Source organism: Canis lupus, chromosome 34 (assembly GCF_011100685.1).
Source record: "Canis lupus familiaris isolate Mischka breed German Shepherd chromosome 34, alternate assembly UU_Cfam_GSD_1.0, whole genome shotgun sequence".
Taxonomy (NCBI): Eukaryota; Metazoa; Chordata; class Mammalia; order Carnivora; family Canidae; genus Canis; species Canis lupus.
The window spans coordinates 21,692,981-21,712,217 of record NC_049255.1 but is presented as its reverse complement, the minus strand read 5'-3'; the positions used below and the strand labels follow the sequence as shown (position 1 = coordinate 21,712,217).

The following is a 19,237-nucleotide window of genomic DNA, read 5'->3' as shown; positions in this document are numbered from 1 at the left end:
CATTATTCTTCCCATTTGTCCAGGAGGAGACCAATCTTTGCTTTAAGGGACTACCACAAGAATGATGATTCAATGAAGAAAGAGAAGCCTATAGTCTTTCCCCATAATATAAGTTTTCCATATGGATCTTATCCTGGATTCTTAATTTTACATTGCCCTTGGGCAAATCACTTCCTTGTTCTAGCCTTAGTTCCCTTATTAGTAAGAAAAAAACATTTTAAATGTAGAATGTATCTATGATTGCTAGTTGACCTAACCCATAAGAAAAAAAAAAAAAAGGCCATGCAAATTAAACTTCTATAATTTTCTAACCATGTAACATTGTAAATTCATTTCCCCTCTTTGAGCCTCAGTTATTCTTTTGAAAAGAAGCATTGAAATCAGAAGTAAAGAAAAAAATAGTGACTATGATGATAAAACAATATAGTTTTCTGGAGTACCTCAATATTTCGATTTCAAAATAAACAGATGTGTTTGTCTCTCTTCTTTTTTTAAAAAAGCTTTATTTATTTATTTTAGATGTATTTGTCTCTCTTCTAAATAAACAGATGTATTTGTCTCTCTTCTTTTAAAAAAAGATTTATTTATTTTAGAGGAAGAGAGATAGAGTGGGGAGGGGGAAGGGGCGGACAGAGGGAAAGGGAGAGAGAGAAGCTTAGGCCAACTCTCTGCTGAGCATGGAGCTGACTTGTGGCTCAATCCCAAAAGACTGTGACCTGAGCTGAAATCAAGAGTTGGACGCTTCACCAGCTGAGCCACCTAGGCAGTCCTGTCTCTCTACTTTTCGTTAAAGTAATATTTACCTAATTGAGTAATACCAAAACATTAATTTAAAAAAAAAATAGACTCACTTCACTGCGGCTATGTAACTAAGACAGAAGTAGGATTTTGCTTGTTCTCCATGAGCTTCGGTCTATAGCAGCAAAGACAGACAGAAGGTACTTCTTATTACTAGTTTGCAGTTCCAGCATCCTCTTTGAGATCTTAAAGAGGATCTACACATTGCTGTTACTGAATGATACAAACTATAATCATACAGCCTGAGGATTCTAAAAGGAAGAACATCCTTCCTTTCAGCAAACTCCACCAGTGCTTTAGTTGATTGAATAAGAAAGCAGAAAGAAGTTCTTTCTTCAACTTCCAAAAGCGGAAAGCAAAAGGAGGATAAGTTAATAACACAGACTTTTAATCACTATATTTTATTTTTTTTAATATTTAATTTATTTATTCATGAGAGATACACATAGAGAGAGGCAGAGACACAGGCAGAGGGAGAAGCAGGCTCCGTGCAAGGAGCCCGATGCGGGACTTGATTCTGGATCCTGGGATCACACCCTGAGCTGAAGGCAGACGCTCAACCGTTGAGCCACCCTGGCGTCCCTAATCACTAGTTTTAAAATTATAGAGTCTTAAGATCAGAAGTGATCTTCAGCTTATCAATTCCAGCCACTCATCTATTGTTTTGCCTTGCCACATCTTCATCAAGAAGCCAAATCCTTCTGGATAGACATATCCAATGATATAGAACTCACTGATATCTGACCATGTCTACTCCATCACAGTTTATACATCTGAAAATTGGAAAATAATAATAATGATAATACGAAATGCCAACCTCTCATCAGATTGTTGTATGAATTTAAGTGAATGTTTCAAAACTATTTTATAAAGCATATTGTTTATAGATATAAAAATTTACATTATTTATAGGCAGAGAAGACTTTAACTTCCTTAGTTCCATTCCCTTTAATTCCATACTTAGAATGCCAATCTCAATGTGATTCATAGTCTCCAGAAAACAATTTTTTAACTCTGATATGAGGTTTTTAAAAGTAACAGATTTCTCTGGATGCCAAAGAAACATCAAATTCTACTCAGAAACTATGATTTCAAGAAACATGGCTTGAACATCAAAGTATCTCCCCCAAGACATTTATCAGTTATAAAGAGAAAAATATTGACTTTGCAGTGGAGAAATTCAGCATACACCATTTTAAGTAAGTGATCAAGTTTAACACCACTAGTAATAAGACATATAAGCATCATAAGCCTACAGTGAAGACACAGCATCATTCCTATAGTCTGCACCCAAAAAGCAAATCTCAATTTAATCATGAGAAAACATTAGGCAACCCAAATTGAGAGACATTCTACAAAACAACTGACCAGTATTCATCAGAAGTGCCAAGATCGTGAAAACAAAGAAAGAATGAGAAACTGTCACAGTTTGGAGGAGAATAAAAAGACAGAACAACTCAATATGTTATCCTGGACTGGATCCTGGGACAGACAGAGGACATTAGGAAAAACAAAACAAAAATCCAGTGAAATGTGAATAAGACCTGTAGTTTACATTATATTATTGTACCTAATGTTTAATTCCCAGGTTTTGATAACTATATTATATTATAGAATTTGAATGACAGGTATCCGGCAACTTTACTATCTCTGCAATTTTCCTAGAAGTCTAAAATTATTTCAAAATAAAAAGCCTTTAAACTCTAGATTGAAAAAAAAATCCTAAACATTAGTTCCCCAAGATTATTGAAGTTTTCAATTGACCAAGGAGAAAAAGTTCAAAAGAAAACCAGATGCAACATGACACCTTTTCTCTGTTTATCTTTATATTTTTAAATATGAACCTATATCAAAATTATACAAGCATTACTGAATCTTCATTAAGAATGTGGTTTTGGATATGAATTACACCAAGACAATTGGGTTCACTGAATAATTTCCATCTGAAACAAATAACTTATAAGTGTTCCCATTTTTTCCTGAAAAATTTCCATTAAATAAATTTATGTCTATAAATTAAATTAAATAAAAAAGGTGAATTTTGTCCATTTCAAATTTAGTCAGTTAAGTTTCCTTCTGAGGATATTATCTTTAATATTGTTATTTTCCTGAGTGTGATTTATCTTATTTCATTTTTTAAAAAGATTTTATTTATTTATTCATGAGAGACACAGAGAGAGAGAGAGAGAGAGAGAGAGACAGAGACACAGGTGAGGGAGAAGCAGACTCCATGCAAGAAGCCTGATGTGGGATTCGATCCCAAAGCCCGGGATCATGTCCTGAGCCAAAGGCAGATGCTCAACCGCTGAGCCACCCAGGAATCCCCTGAGTGTGATTTTTAGTTGTTAATTTAATTTTGTGTTTAACTCTACTAACACTAACTTTCCTCAAGCCAAATTTTGCTTCTTAGTGTCAAAAATAACAGGCAATTCCTCAGTTTGTTTATTAGCTATGTAAGGCTACCAGCTGCCATTTTAATTTTACCTGCTTTAATTTTCTGTATATATATGAATTACTTCTATCAGTATTAATACTGTAAACTAACTCTCTGTGTCACTAATAGATTAAAAAGCATCTAAAGTCATTCAAAAAATATTAATGAAACACCTACACTATTCACCAGGCATTTTCTAAGTACTAAGCAATACAGGCATCCTGTTCCCATGGAGCTTACATTCTTGTGGTATGAGAAAATGTAAAAGTAAATATAGATGCTTTTGATGGTGATAGATTCTAGGAGAAGATAAAATGTGGAAAAGGGTAAAATAATAGGATTGAGGGTTATTTCACATATAATATTCAAGACAGTCATTCTGTGGACGTAAAACTTGATCTGAGGCCCAAAGGATGAAAAAGAGGCAGCTGTCTAGAGAAGGTATTCCAGAGAGAAAATAAAAGCACTTGAACCAGCTGTGAGGTAGGGATGAGCTTAGTTAATTCATGAAATAGGGAAAAAGCCTGATCGACTAGGCTAGAATAGAGTGATCAAATGAAAGAGATGGAAATGAAACCTTAGGCACAGAGCACCTTGTGGGCCATATTAAGGACTTTGAACTGAAGCGATTTTAAAGTTAAGTTTAGTGATGTATGTTTTTGTTTTGTTTGGGGGTTTTGGTGTTTTTTTGTTTGCTTGTTTGTTTTAAAAAAATTATCTTGTTGTATGGAGAATCTACTGTTAGGGTCAAGAAAGGGAGCAGGAATATTAAGAGTAGTTTGAAATTTGCTTTAGTAGTCCAGGCAAGAGACGATGGTGCCTTGGACAAAGAGAGCAGTGGAGAACATGAGAACTGGTTGACTTAGGGATACTACTTGGAGGCAGAGTTGTAGAATTTGCTGGCATAATATAGGGGATGAAAAGAACAGAGGAATCAAAGATGACACCTAGATTTTTGATCTGAGAAACTGGGTAGAAAGTGATTTCATGACTGGATTGGGAAAACCTTGGTGGGAGAAGGGCTTGCAAGCAGTGAGGTACAGGGATCAAGGATTCTGTTCTAGATATGTGGTTTGAGGTATCTAACCAGTAAGACTCATAATAATTTCTAATGGTCAGTGGATACATGGGCCCAGAGCATGCAGAAATATAGATGATAGGTTTGTGTCTATACTCAACAATTCCAAAATAATAATTATAGATCCTGAAGTCAAGAACAATGCTCATAAAGTGAAGTTAGTAGTCTACACAAGATAGGATATAGGGCAGGGATTAGAAATCCACAAATTCAGACAGCTTTATTGGACAAAATGCCAGGTATTGGGGGCAATGCATAGGAGATCTAATGGGTAAACTGAGAGTCCAAGTGTTTCAGAGATTTGTCCAGTGATAAATCACTAGCAAGCAACTGAGCAAAATCTTAGGCCCAAGTCTTAAAATCTTCTCTTCTATAATACACTACTATTATGAGCAGTAAAACTCTAATATTTAGAAAAGGAATTATGTTCTGAATCTTGTGGAAGGGGTAGGAAAAAACTATACTCTGTAATTTTCAAATGATATTCTTTAGAACACTACATTTCCTCTTAGGTTAAATGACCATGTAATTTATCATCTGGACCAAGATTCTTTTGAAAAGAAAGGAAGTACTGTTAATAACAATGTTGGGACAACAGATATTCCTGAGGGTTTGAGGAGATGTGGAAGCCAAGCAGGTAACATACTCCAGTCCCTGTAATCACATCAATTAGAGCTGCTCTATTTTTAACAGTTTTATATATTTGGGTTTCAAGTAAAATTTTATTTTTAAAAGTCTTTTGCTTCTAAAAAAAATTTGAAAAACACTATATATTAAGCTTGACTAGCAATCTCTAGCTCTGACAATCTATTTAATCCACAAAGATCTATATTGTCTATGCTCCTATTCATTTTTCAAAATCAAGCTCAAATCCTCTCTCTCCCACAATGTCTTCCCATATACTCAAGGTAAAAATTAATATTTTATTCTATTGCATCTCATTTATATCTCCACTGAATATTTCATTCAATTTTCTAAGAATTAGAGTCACAAGTGTAGCTGTTTGTCTATATAAGTAAACCAAGCTTGGGACTATTGTTATTTTGTGCCAAATAATTCTTTGCTGTGGGGAACAATGTCCTCTGCATTTTAGGATATTAAGTAACCTAACTAGCCTCTACCCACCAGTTACCAATAGCATCCCTACCCTGGGTGTGAGAATCGAAAATATCTTGAGACATTGCCAAATGTCCCCCAGGAGGTAAAAGGGTGCCCTGTTGGAAAGCACTGAACTAAAGGAAGTATGAATGATGTAACATGAATACTGAGATCAAACAGATCCAATCTTGGGTTGCAAATATAGCACTCACTAGTGATTGTGGACAAGTTATTCAAACTCTCTGAATTTTATAGTTTCTTTATGGAAAAGAAAAGGAAAGGGAAGGAGAGGAGAGGAGAGGAGAGGAGAGGAGAGGAGAGGAGAGGAGAGGAGAGGAGAGGAGAGGAGAGGAGAGGGAAGGGAAGGGAAGGGAAGGAAAGGAAAGGAAAGGAAAGGAAAGGAAAGGAAAGGAAAGGAAAGGAAAGGGGAAAGGAAAGAAAAAGAATTAATAGCATTAAATGCAGAGGGTGGCTGTAAGATTAAATCTTAATCTTACAGGGTTTGTATATAAGCTCTACATGTACAGGTGCACATATTCATGTATTTCAGGAAGGGTTGGGGAAGTGGAATGAGATGAGGTTTGAATTTGGAGCATACTTCAAAGGCCAATAAGGAAGCCTATTACTAGTAATAAACAAATATTGTCACTAAATCATTGACAATGTCATCATCAAACTATGACTTCTTGAAGACCAAAATGTAATTCACCTCAACATTCCCATTGCCAACACCCTCTGGACTGTCAGCATAGTGCTGGAAAGAAAAGTTGACACTATTTCATACTCAATGAACTTGGCATTTCATTAGAGTCAGATGCATTTTATTTCTAGTCATTTCGGTGAGCCCTCTAAAAGGAGGAGGGACCATGAAGACAAAGTGACAAGCAGTACGTTGAAGGAAAGGCAGACAAAAGGCCAAGTCCCCAAGCTGGCTCTTGAGCATTTCAAGCACCTGAATTCAATCTGTGTGACAGGAACGCGGTGTCATCTGATATGAATGCCACCAGCCACATACTTTTCTCTAAAAGCTTTTATACACCCACCCCTGGCTCCTTCTTTTATTCCAGTCTCAAAAACAGAGGGTCAAGTTTTAACAACTCGGATTACATAGGAGCTGTGTGCTGGTTAGGGTAAAGTATAGCAAGCAGCGTGTGTGGGTGGGTGTGTTGGAGGTCGGGGGGAGTGCTGAACCTTCTTCTTGACTTTACAGCAATGATTTACCAGCTGAGTGACTGGGCTCCTGGGTTGCTTCAGGTGCCTTCTGCCAGCAGTTCACTGCCTAGAGTCTCAGTTTTCCTTATTACAACCATAACTTGCTTCCTGTTTACACTGGGTAAAGAGACCAGGTTTCATGCCTGTAGGCCTGCATTCCTCAGCTGAACAGATTTTCCAAACCTTCAGGCTACATGTTTCAGCCTCCCTCTGTAGAAAGTGAAGCATGCTGGGATAAAGAGTAAGTCCATCCAATACCCAATCCTGGAAACCACTTGAAAAGTCACACAACTGGATAGAATGTATATATCATTCTGGCACATTTTACCTGGAATTATCTTCATGGAGACGCCTTGATTGTGGGTATGTTCAGGTGTGGAGAAAGGAAAAGGAGGCTGAGACAGAAGCGTCTTTCCACCAAGAGAGGTTTCTATACCTTCTAATTTGCATCCTCGTCCTATTCCATTCCCCCCGTCAACACACATCCTTACACGCACATGATTTAAAGTCTAGCTCAAATGAACTATTCTTTATTCAAGAACATTTCATATACTTTGGTAATTTCCAGGTACCAACCATCTTCCTTTTATTTAAAATGTCTTTTCCCAAATCCTTTGATGCTTAAATCACTCATACTTTGAATTTCACTTCAAATGTCATCATACCCATTAACTTTTGGACTTACTTGTTCCCTCTTCTGGGCTCCTATAGAAACTTGTGAAGCCCTCTATTAACAGTCTTAGCATATTAAAGTATAATTTGTTAATTACTTTTTTGTTTTCTCCCGTTACTCGGTAAGTGTCTGGAGGGCAAAATCTGTTGTATTCTTCCCCATATCCCAGCTTACTAGCACACTGCTCAGCATGTAGTATTCAATGCCAGGTGGATATTCAATGGATATTTGTCAAATTGATGTGAAGCAGAGCTAAGGAGTTAAGGATGTAAAGTTATATTGTGATTGCTAAAACATTGATCGTTTCACTTTCATAATTCCCTTGAAAAGAAGAGTAAATATGCCAGAAAAGAATAAAAAGGATTGGCCTGTAAATCCCCTTGATTTGTCTATAGAGCATTAATTCCCATTCACTATTATTCACCAGCTCTGGGCTCAGCCATTAGTTCCTCCCACCAAGACTGTCCACACATCCTAAGAACTCAGGAAGGCTACGTTTAAAACAGGGGAGATGAGACTCCAAATTACAAACAGAAAGTGGACTAAACAATTCAGGATAATTGAGTCCTATCATAAGTATAATATATCACATTACATCACACAGAGTTTCTTCAGGTTTATACCCATTTCCCTGCTTATTAACAAATTGCTTAGGTGTAGAAATAACGCTATTTTATCGTAATTCCTTAGTCAATTCACTTAATCACTCTAAGTACCTTCATTTTAAAAATAGAGATAGCTATCTTGACCTCACAGGGTTTTTGTTAGTTGAATTATATGAAAACATGCAAACTGTAATCAATAAATATAATCTATTACATAATACTACATGAGATTATTTTTATGTCTTGTAACAAGAAAATAATGCCAAAAAATTATTTCCTATTTTCACAATTCTTTTCTATGAGTAATGCAAAGTATATGCATATACAGATTAGAACAAGTTGGTGAGGCTCAGAGATAAGCAAGAATGTCTGGAAAGAGGCCATTCGACCATCATATTCGCCAGATGTAGAATGCTACAGAGTTAGTGAGATGAATACAAGAAAAATGATATGTTTTAATGCTATTTTGATAATTTTTATAGTCATTTTTTAGATCAATGTTAAGAGAACTAGAGGTAATATAAATTTGAATTTGAATGCAATTAATGTGTCCATTATGCTCTTTCCTATGGTACCTGCCTGACCAACCAAGCCCATGACTCAGCTTTGACCCAGAGTTCTATGATCTAAAACCCCTATCACCAGTTTAGTTTTTTTTCTCCTGAGCTTCAGGCCTAACGTTCTAACTTCCTGACAACAAGCTGAACCTCATGTTTCATGGATGTGTCAAACTCAACATGTTCTAAAATGGACCTCCAAACCTACTCTCCTTTCACTTTTCCCCATTCAAATAATGGAAATATCAGAAAGGGAGACCGAACGTAAAGACTGCTAACTCTGGGAAACGAACTAGGGGTGGTGGAAGGGGAGGAGGGCGGGGGGTGGGAGTGATTGGGTGACGGGCACTGGGGGTTATTCTGTATGTTGGTAAATTAAACACCAATAAAAAAAAAAAAAATGGAATCACCATCTACCGAAGCCAGAAACCACATTATCTTCCACCTCGCTCTCTCCTCCACCTACTACTATATCCTGTAAGTTATCTGCTTCCATTAATTCTTTGTCTTAAATGTCTCAAAATTTCTTTATCTTCTCTCCATTCCAACTGCCCTTAACTTAAGCACTTATACCTATTATTTGAGCCATTGCAATCATGATAGGGAATATGTAAGATTGAACTCCAGGTAAAATAAATTATTCTGTGTTTAAGAACATTCCTGGTACCTTCATGTGACTCTATCCCTCTTCATTTCATCTAAACTTCTGTTCTAGTCAATTTAGTACTCATTTAAAAATCTTTGCATTTTTATCTACTTCCTTTGTTAAGCAATGCCTTCCACAAAGACATGAATCTTGTCTCATTTTTGTTTGTATCCTGAACAATAATACCTGTACTTTGTGGGTGTCAGAAAATAATTGTCAATAAATAAATAGCATGTGCTATACAAGAAAAGACTCTGAGTAAGAATAAATTGGGATTTTTTAAATGTATTTTTTTATTAAATGTATTTTTTAAAATAAGTTTCCCATTATATTGTAAATCATTTAAAAATTTTGACTATGTATAACCCAGCTCTACAGAATTCCTTTTCCTGTGCCGTAATAGATTTGATAAATTGAATTAAATTGCTTCACGTATTTGATTTAGTTATACATTTTACCCCTATTTTTCTACTTTTCTCATTTCATTTATAGGGGAATGGAAAAACTAGTTTATATCATCCTTTTAAATTTTTATGTTGTGCCAAAATACATAACAGAATTCTATGTCCTCAGAATTATCTTTCTTCTTATTTACTCTTTTACATTAATATAACTGAGTATTAATCAAAGTCAACCTTGGAAAATATCCTAAACACAAATAATATTGTGACATAAAAACCAACAACAAAAGAGAAATTAAGACTGGATCAGAGTACTCATCATCTCACATCACAGATGGAGATCACTTGTTTTCATAGAGAGTTGGGACTTGGGGTGGCCTTTGAATAAGAAATAGTTTGGCAAATGAAAAGTGCCAGACTGTTGCCAGGAAATTAAAAAAAAAAAAAAAAAAAAAAAAGCTTTGGAAGAATAGTTTAAAGAGAAAAGTCATAAAGGAAGTACACTTAACAGACCCACAAAATAATTTGATTGACTGAAAATCAACCAACCAACTAACAGCCATGCATTATACTCACATGCACACGTGTGCTGGTGTGCACACAAGCACACCTGTTATTCTTACTCCCATTTAATACGAGCTATGTAAAATAAACACTGAGTTTTCCTTTTCACCTTGACTTATAGGAAAGCTTGTATAAAATTAATACTCCATTCTACTAACCACATTCACAGTATTTGGGAAAAAATTATTCTGTTCCCCTTTTGACATTTTACTTCTGATCTTCCTTTTAAAATTATTTGATTGTACATATATGTATCATAATAAAGCAAAGTACCATCAAGAATTAGAGTAATGCAGCACCATTTCTCTGCAATTACTAGAACTTATTATTTAATTCCTTACCCTGAACGTTTTCCAGCAAAGGATATTCAGGGAGTAAGGACTTAATGCATCAGGTATGATGAAAAAGAGATTTGGCTCATGAAGTGATGGATGTAATAACCAAGGCAGTTGGTATTTGTTTTAACTTACAATAAAATACAATGACTATTAATGCAAAAATACATATTATTTTAATGACCAGAACTAGACTTCCTTTAAAGGTGGGAAATGGCTTTGGAAAAATACATTACTAAGCATTTTGGGTTGAATTAGCAGGTGTTAAAAAGAAAAAAAGAAACAATAAAATACTCTGAACTGTTAATAGAAAGAAAAGAAGGAAGAGAAGGGGAAGGAGAAGAAGGCAAAGGAAGAAGAGGAGGAGGAGAAAGAGAAAAAAAAGAAGAAAAAGAAGAAGGGGAAGAGGAAGGGCATATGTTTGCAGAGGAGCAAGACAAGATTCAGAGGAGAGGAAAGAGGATTATGAAGCAATCTATCAGAGTATTACTTTTAATAAGGGTTTTTAAAAATAGGGAGAACTGATATTCCCTGTGAAGTCTGGACCAATTATTATGGTGTAAATTCCCATTCCATCTCCTTGAAGACCTCAGCAAGTCTACTTTCACATCAGGGCCTTGTTTAAGTGCTTTTGTTGCTCTCATTTTGTTTTGTTTTGTTGCTTTTGGGTGGTAGAGTCAGATTAGGGGCTGATGTGGAAGCTTGGGTTGCAACATTGTAAAACTGGGCTACCACAGGATCCACACAATGAACTATCTTAGTGCCTGCAATAAGCCGGAGGTAAACCCAGAGTCCATAAGCCCCTGAGGATATTTGCATGAATCTTGAAAAGACCATTGACCTTTCTGAGAACAGAAGGGATTTAAGCCAACTCCACCTATATATTAGGGAGAATAAAGACTCCGTCTACCCTTTAATCACATCTATTTTGCCTCAAATCCCTTTTAAAATAGGGGATTTATCAATTAAAGCTATTTTTATAACATTACATACTTGCATGAATTGTTGAAAATAATGCAGGCAATGCCATGCACGCCATCCATCCACAGGACTTTAGATGTATATTGCCATTTTTGAATTTATAGCAAATAGAGAATTGTGATATTTAGAAGTGAATGACAGCATATAAAAGTAAATGTAGGAAGGTCAGAGATGGCAAGAATTTCTAGGTCTATAAGCACAGTCTTATATGTATACGGATTTTGTTTAAAATATAAAAGTTTAATCTTTCTCTGCATTTACAGCTCCAATTGTTTTACTTTCTGCCTATTTAGTATGCAAGTACTGCCTAAGTTTCCCTAGGGAGGATAAAAAAAGAGTAGAAGGACTTACCCTGCCACTGATAAACTTAAAATCTATTTGGGGAGATGAGATTGAAAGACATAAAAATACTCTCAATTAGTACTCTTAATTGCTTTACAATTTATGAAGCTTTTATAAACACATTATCCCATTTAATCTTACAGTGTTCCAATCAAGTTAGAAGGAAGGACAGTGATCATTATGTCCATTTTAGGGATGAGACTACCAAGGTCCAGAAAGGAAAGTGACAAAAATTACCAAACAGCCATATCTAAGTTTATACTTCACATTATCCTACATTCCTTCTCTGAATAAAATAATTAGAATTTAATTACATACAAAAAATTATATGTAACCTGACGGCAATAAACAGATAAATACAAGTATTGCAATTTGTAAATGGATATTACACAATTTTTGATAAGAAATAAGCAAGGAAGGAAACATCATAATATGGTTAATATAAATATTATGTTTTTTTTTAATATCTAAAACTGCTCCATTGTTTACTAAAAAAAGAGATCTATAAACCTTTCAAAGTTTGTATAATTCAAGGTTGTATCTTACCTTTTTTTTTTTTTTTTTTTTTTTGGAACAGTACATGTCTTAGGAGCATACAGATACAGCTTCAACACCAAAGTTTAATCCAGGAGTGATGCCTACCTTACAAATTTCGAGGAACTTCTCACTGGTGTATTTCATAGGGTGCTCAGTGAAGGTCGCATAAGGCACTTCAGTGGACCACGGGTTCCAGCGGGAAAAGAGGGACTGCTGTTCCAGACTCCCCCAGTAGATCCTAAGGCCTTCTCCTTGTCTCCTATAAAAAGGAGTTTCCTTTAGATTAGCCATTTCCACTAGATTAAAACAAAAAGTATGGGAAAGTAATGTAATGTCTCAGTCAGCCTTTAAATAATGCTAAGTAGCTGCCTACTAATTGATTGTTCAGACATTTAGGAGGTAAGAATAAAAGGATAAATTCAGTTCCAAACATCATGAGTTCCAGGTGTTGTTGAGATTCCTGTGTGGAAATGCCTAGTTGGAAGTGTGACTCTGGTGCTGAGGACAGGCCAGGGCTGGAAATAGCGATATTGACCACATGCCAATATTCTGATGGTAAGGGTTAAAAGAGAAAGGGAGAGGATAATTCAAGGTGGTGGGACAGGAACTGGAGGTGCTGAGGTGGCAGACAGTTTCAAGGAGAAGGGAAATGACAGTCATAAACACAAGCAGAAAATGACTGAGAAGAGACACAGAACATTAAGGATAGTTGTGTATATAAGATACTTTAGAATGATGATGATGAATTCAACATGCCTGCCACTTCAGCTTTTGTATCTCATGGTTCTTTATTCTCTGCACATATCCCATCCAGCAAAGCTGCAGCAACAAACATATCAAAGTTCATAAAAGAATTGTGCCTGCCTTTTTTTACATACTGTCTGGAATAGCCTCTGGCCTCGTCATCTGGTAAACCTAAATACAAAGCAAGAAGCTTGGGAGTGATAGAAGGGAAGTTGTGGCAGGAGAGTGTGGCCATGTTGAATAACAAAACTGTAATTCCTGTGGTCTCTTCTTTTACATGTGTCCATCAGAATTTATGGTTTGTGGTTTTAGACATCTCTGAATGCAAAGAGATCCCTGGAGGTTAAACCAAGCTCAGGTGCTTTGCATTTAATAAGCTTTAAAATTAAGTTGCCTGTAATTCTAAACAGCCCCATAGAACATCATAGAGCTCTCATTTCTTCTAGAAATTAAATCCTGGGATCTAGAATAAAAACCCAGAGCTTAATTGTGGTGCCTTCACAAAGCTGTCACTTCCTGTATTAAGGAAGAATTCCTTTGGGAATGCTATTGTGGCTTCTGAATGTTTATCCAAGTAGATATGTGTATAAACACAATCTCACACATATACATATGCCACCCCTCTCCCCTATTGGCTGATCTCTGAGATTCTTCTTTCAAAAGGAAAGTAAGAAAAGAGCCTGGCACATTCTACTGCCCAGTTCTCGGATTTTTGATCATTATGTTTGAAAGCTGACACCGAACCTTTCTTATACTTAATCCTTCCACCAGAAAGAAAAAACAAAAAAGAAGAAGAAAAGAGGAAAGAAACATATTGTACATACTTCTAAAGTACGCTTTCTAACCTCTCACTTTCCCAGCTGCTATGCTGATATTTATCACCCTCTTCATAATTCCTCATTCTGTTTTCTTTCTTTCTTTTTCTTTCTTTCTTTCTTTCTTTCTTTCTTTCTTTCTTTCTTTCTTTCTTTCTTTCTTTCTTTCTTTTTTCTTTCTTTCTTCTTTCTTTCTTTCTTTCTTTCTTTCTTTCTTTCTTTCTTTCTTTCTTTCTTTCTTTCTTTCTTTCTTCCCCCTTATCTGGTAATAAACTCTAAACTCAGTGAATATTCTATGCATGCTTGTTAATGGAGCATTCTGGCTTTAATCCATTAAAACAACTTGCACAATGGAATTATTTACTGCTTCATATGTCAATTTATGTGCTGGGTGCGATTTTGTTTTTATCCAAAGGCAATGAAAATCTGCCAAGATAGTTTCTCTAATAAGTATGTTCTATATTCTTTTACCTTAGGGAAACCTCAAATGAAGTTTAAGCATGAAGCTCAAGAGGGACCCTATTTCTAAATAACCAATCAATTTAAGCATGGCAATGACATTTCTCAGAGATGTAGCATACTTCTAAATATACGAGTTCAGCAAACTCTCTCCTAAGCTCCACTGGTGATAGCTGAGAAGATAAATCTACAACTAAGAAGTCTCTCCAAAGGTACAATTAAGGCAGTGCTTCTGAGCAAAGTCTTAAGTACCGGAGTTCTATGAAAATCTATCATCTTTTCTTCTGTCAAATGCCATTAGGACAAAGGGTAGAGAATATAGATGTCTTTATGACCAGAAGTGCTTTATTAGTTACTTGTGCTCACCATGAAAGATATCATATGAGGTAACAAAGTGAAGTGAAAAATGCAAAGAACAGTATGTCAGGTAGTCTTGTGTTAGAAGAGTCTTGGTTCTGACACAACGCTCTGTGCCTATGAATAAGCTAGTTTCATTTTCTGAATCTCAGTTTTACTATATGTTCTTTGGCATGTTTCCATCATGGCATGTGACATCTCATGACCTTAGTAACTGTGTAAATGGTATAGACAGCTATGATCATGATGCTTCTCACATTCATTCAGTTAAGGACATACAAGATCTAAAGAAGTCTCTGGGTTATGGCTTCAGCTTATAGGTATCAGATTAGCCCCCTGAACACACCCTTACCAAAGAGCATATCGAGCATTGTCCCACAATTCCTAGGGAACTTTAGCACCTACCAGACACAAATCAGCCACCATATGATGGAAATAGCATTTAAATGTTTATAAACTAGAGAATGTCAGAGCTAGAAGGGCTCTTAGAAGCTAAAGCCCAGTGCCTTCTTTCTGGAGATGAGAAAACTGACACAGAAGGATTAGGGCTTTCCTGAAGCATCACCACACACAGAAATGGGCTGGTGAGAGCTCTGGTCTCCCAAGACTTCACTTAGGGGTCGTTTCACCATTCTGAGCTATCATTACAAAATACATTCCAAGTGAAGGTCCTGCTATTACACAACATAGCCTTCCTTCCAATCAACACAGAGTTAAAAGATTTGCCCTAAGGAGACCGTCATCATCTGTGGGCAAAAAGCCTGCCCAGAGATCCTAGCTAAAGGTCAGAAAGGGAATCTCAGTCTCAAAAGGAACTGTAGATTTTTATATATATTTAATATTATCAATTATGAGATTACAGTTAAATAAGGTAGCCCTGGGAGTGAAGAGGGAAATTACAAAAAAGTTACATTGTCAGGGTAAGAAGAATGGATCTTTTTCACTGAGCTATTATGGTCAAGATAATCAAAGTAGGGGTACATTCCTAGGTAACAAATGCCAAAACCAAAATATTACTTAAATGTTATTTAACGGCTACAGCATTTTTTAAAACTTCTTTGGTAGAAATAAATGAAGTTAACAGGAAATATGATAAAGAATAAAACCAGGCTTAATTAGATCACCAACTCAAGAACCACTAGAGGAACAGAATAACAAAGAATAGGAGAAATACCATGATCCCTACTTAGACAAAACCAGAGAAGCAAATTTCTAGAACAGAGAAGGTTCTGGAATCTTCTACATTTTTATTCACCTTCTGATCCCTCTTCCTCCACCTGATTCTGAGTGTCAGAATACTTATATGTTTAGCTTCTGCTTTATCAGTGTTTTAATGTATATAATTTCCAGCTTAAAATTAAATCCATTAGAGAGATGTCCAGTCAGCTTTAAACATCCCTACAGTTCTTTTTTCTTTACTGAGTCAGCATAGTTCTATAAAACTTTTCTAATAGGTTAAAAATAATCTTTTAAATCGCCTCAGAGGCAATTCCCTGAAACAGCCGTAAGTTGTCTATCTTTGATTCCATGATTTAATTAGCATATTCTCTAGAATATGCTGGAGAAAGTAGAGAAATGAATTGCAGGTAGAGAAATGAGTAAGACTCAATCTCTGAACTCTGGAATCTCAGGGTCTGATGATCTCTGGGCCTATCTTACTATCATCTCTTTCCCATACCTCAAACAGGTACAAATAGAAACCCATACATCTCATTATAGAAGTAGAAGTTCATCTATTATAATTTTTTTTGTTCCCATTTTCATCCTGAGGAAGTCAGCTGGATGTGGCCTCCATTCTGACAGTAGTAGAAGCAAGAAGGTCAATGTACCCTTCATTTCTGATAAATTTTGTAACCTCCCAGAAAGATCTAGAAGTAGAGGAAAGTCTTCATAAGGATTCATAAGAATTTGGTGGAAAAAGAGACTTTATAACAGTTGGAGACTTTTAGGATCACTGACACGGTCTGAGTTGGAAGGCCCTTTAAGAGATGTGTTTCCAATTCTTTGATTTTATAGATATATAAACTGAGGAACAGAATTTTCAAAGATCAGAGTTCCTCCTTTAGTCTTGCTAATTACACGTTCTACTCAGTGACTCAGACTCAGAATTCTACTCAAATACAGTTGTTGCCAGGGTGGAAACCTAAGCAATTACTACTTTAAACTATCATAGCAGCCGAATAGATTTGCCTTCTACACCACAAAAAGCAAAGGCATGTTGAAGAGATGAGGTTTATACAGAAGAAACTATCATTCAAGTGCCAAAGGACCAATCATGAAAAATAAATGAACCACACAAAAAAGGAACTCCAAGTTGAATGGAGAGAAAACTTACTTTGATAACTAGTTTTGTAAGACAATAAATTATTTTCGATGGGAAAGACTCCTCTCCTTGAAGTAATTTTTAGCTGAACCAGAAAAATATGCCAGACAGTCACTAGTCTGGGTTAATGTACTCATTCCACACATTCTACAACCTTCAAAGCATTGCATCCCTTGGCATAGTACAATATAGCCATAGTACAGCATAGCTATTCCTTCTCTTGACTTCCCACTCTCCTTCCATGCTGGCCTTCACAGATGCTGAACTAAGGCTTTAAAACACCTGATAGAAGACATGAATGAGGAGGCAAGTCCCCAGGAGAAATGGCAGCTTCCATTATTGCCTTCATCAGCTGCCCCTCCTTTCTACTCATCTCAAATCTCAAAGCTCCACCACAGAATTAAAAACATAGCTCGAGGCACCAAACTGAGATTTATGAGGAAGCACAGACATTAACTCTTGCTCTAAACGCAGGGCGTGTGCTTGTAAGTATGGGTGAGCAAACAGAGGGAGGCTGCGGGGGAGGAGGGCGGGCTGCCCAGGGGAGAGAGCTGTTCAGAACAACACAATATATTTTCTTAATGTCTCCTTTTTCCCTACCTTACAGCCTGTATTGTTGAAAGGTTGGCCTTCTAGAACCATGAAATGTTAGTCCCTTGCTTATTTAATCTGGACAAAAGGTGGGGGACTGAGTTGGCACCCTGGAGGGTATTCAATGCTCCCTTTTGCTCATTGAATGACCTCAGACGAAATATTTTCCATGACAAGAACCCAAAGACGCTGGCACAGTGTCAGACAATAAGATTTGCAGAATGTGTTTACATTCTCTCTGTGTCCCCAGGCTGTTCTAACCCATCAGCAGGTGGTGCCTTTATCTGCTCTCTTTGCTCACCTGGCTCCCTCCCAGAAGTTTCCAGGGCCTTGGGCTTGGTAAGATTAACCATTTACAGGTATGGGTAACCAAGAAATTCTGTGGGTTATTTTACTTGAGGGAGAGGTAAGTGAGAAAGTAAAACAGACCAGCAGTGTCCCTAAAGAGAATTCAAGGGCAGTGTGATGCCATGGTAAAAAACTTGCACGACAGGTAGGAGGCCTAGGTTCAAAGACTAAATCTGTGACTAACTTGCTGTGTAAATTTGAACCATTTCTTCTCTCTGTGTTCCAGGGGACCATTAACAAAACCAGTAGTTGAACTAGATCATCTCTAATCTCCTTTTCTGCCCTAATAAGTTAATATCTATTATGGAAAAAAAAAAACCCCACAGAATAATATGCATTATAATGCTTAGACAAAAAGTCAAAGGATAAATTAGTGACTGAGAAATTCTCATAGGGCTGCTGAGACCTTAACTGTTTTCTCCTAGAAGAATAAAGGATCTTAAACTACAGAATAAAAGACCTAGGATTAAACCAAAAGCAGAACCCAGAGAAAGGAGGATGAAAGCTACAAAAAAGGGCTCTGGAATCTCCCAGGATGAAAATCCTTAAAAGAAATGTTTATTTGCTTGGAAAACTTAAATGTGCTTTCCCTAGAGGTGGCCTTGTTCAGAGCTGAGGTGAAGAAGACTAAGGTCCAAACCAAACATCCAGCATAGGATTTTGTGACTCACAGTGTTAGACTGTGTGTGTATGTGTGTGTGTGTGTGTGTGTGTGTGCATATGCACACATGCATATGTATGCAGGCATGCAGCAAATACTTAGGCTAAACTTACAGTGTGCCAGGTACATAGCAATCACTTAATAAATCCATGTTTAATAAAGACCAGAGAACAAAGGAATAAATTCACAGATGAGTTAGGATGCCTGTGAGTGTGAATGCCATATCATTTCATTCTGAGAATGTTATATGTTATGGTAGTAAGTGCCCTGAACTAGCAGTCAATAAAACCTAGGTCTAAACCTATCACTGATGCTAACTTTCTTTGTGGCTTAGAGCTGGGTATAGCACCCCTGAGCCTCCATTTCCATTTGCTATGGTCTGAATGTTTGTGTCCCACCATAATTTATATGTTGAGATCCTAATGATCAAGATGATGAAATAAGGAGGTGATGACTTTGGGAGGTGATTAGGTCACAAAGACAGAGTCTTCATGAATAGAATTAATGCCTTTATAAAGGAGACCCCAGAGAGCTTCCTCATCCCTTCCATTATATGAGGACACAGGGAAAAGGCAACACAATACAAACCGGAAAGTAGACCCTCACTAGAGACCAAACCTGCTAGCACCTTGACCATGGACTTCCCAGCCTCCAAAAGTATGATGAATAAACTGCTGT

General features: G+C 36.6%; 1 protein-coding gene across 3 annotated transcripts in view; it reads right to left on the bottom strand.

Annotated features, from left to right (window-relative positions):
* Positions 1 to 19,237, bottom strand: part of TPRG1 (tumor protein p63 regulated 1) — a 136,901-nt gene that overhangs the window by 1,863 nt on the left and 115,801 nt on the right. For all 3 annotated transcript variants that reach the window (XM_038583680.1, XM_038583681.1, XM_038583682.1), the window contains one exon: positions 12,367 to 12,520. In XM_038583680.1, the coding sequence (XP_038439608.1) occupies positions 12,367 to 12,520 (154 nt within the window). The remainder of the gene's footprint in view (positions 1 to 12,366; positions 12,521 to 19,237) is intronic.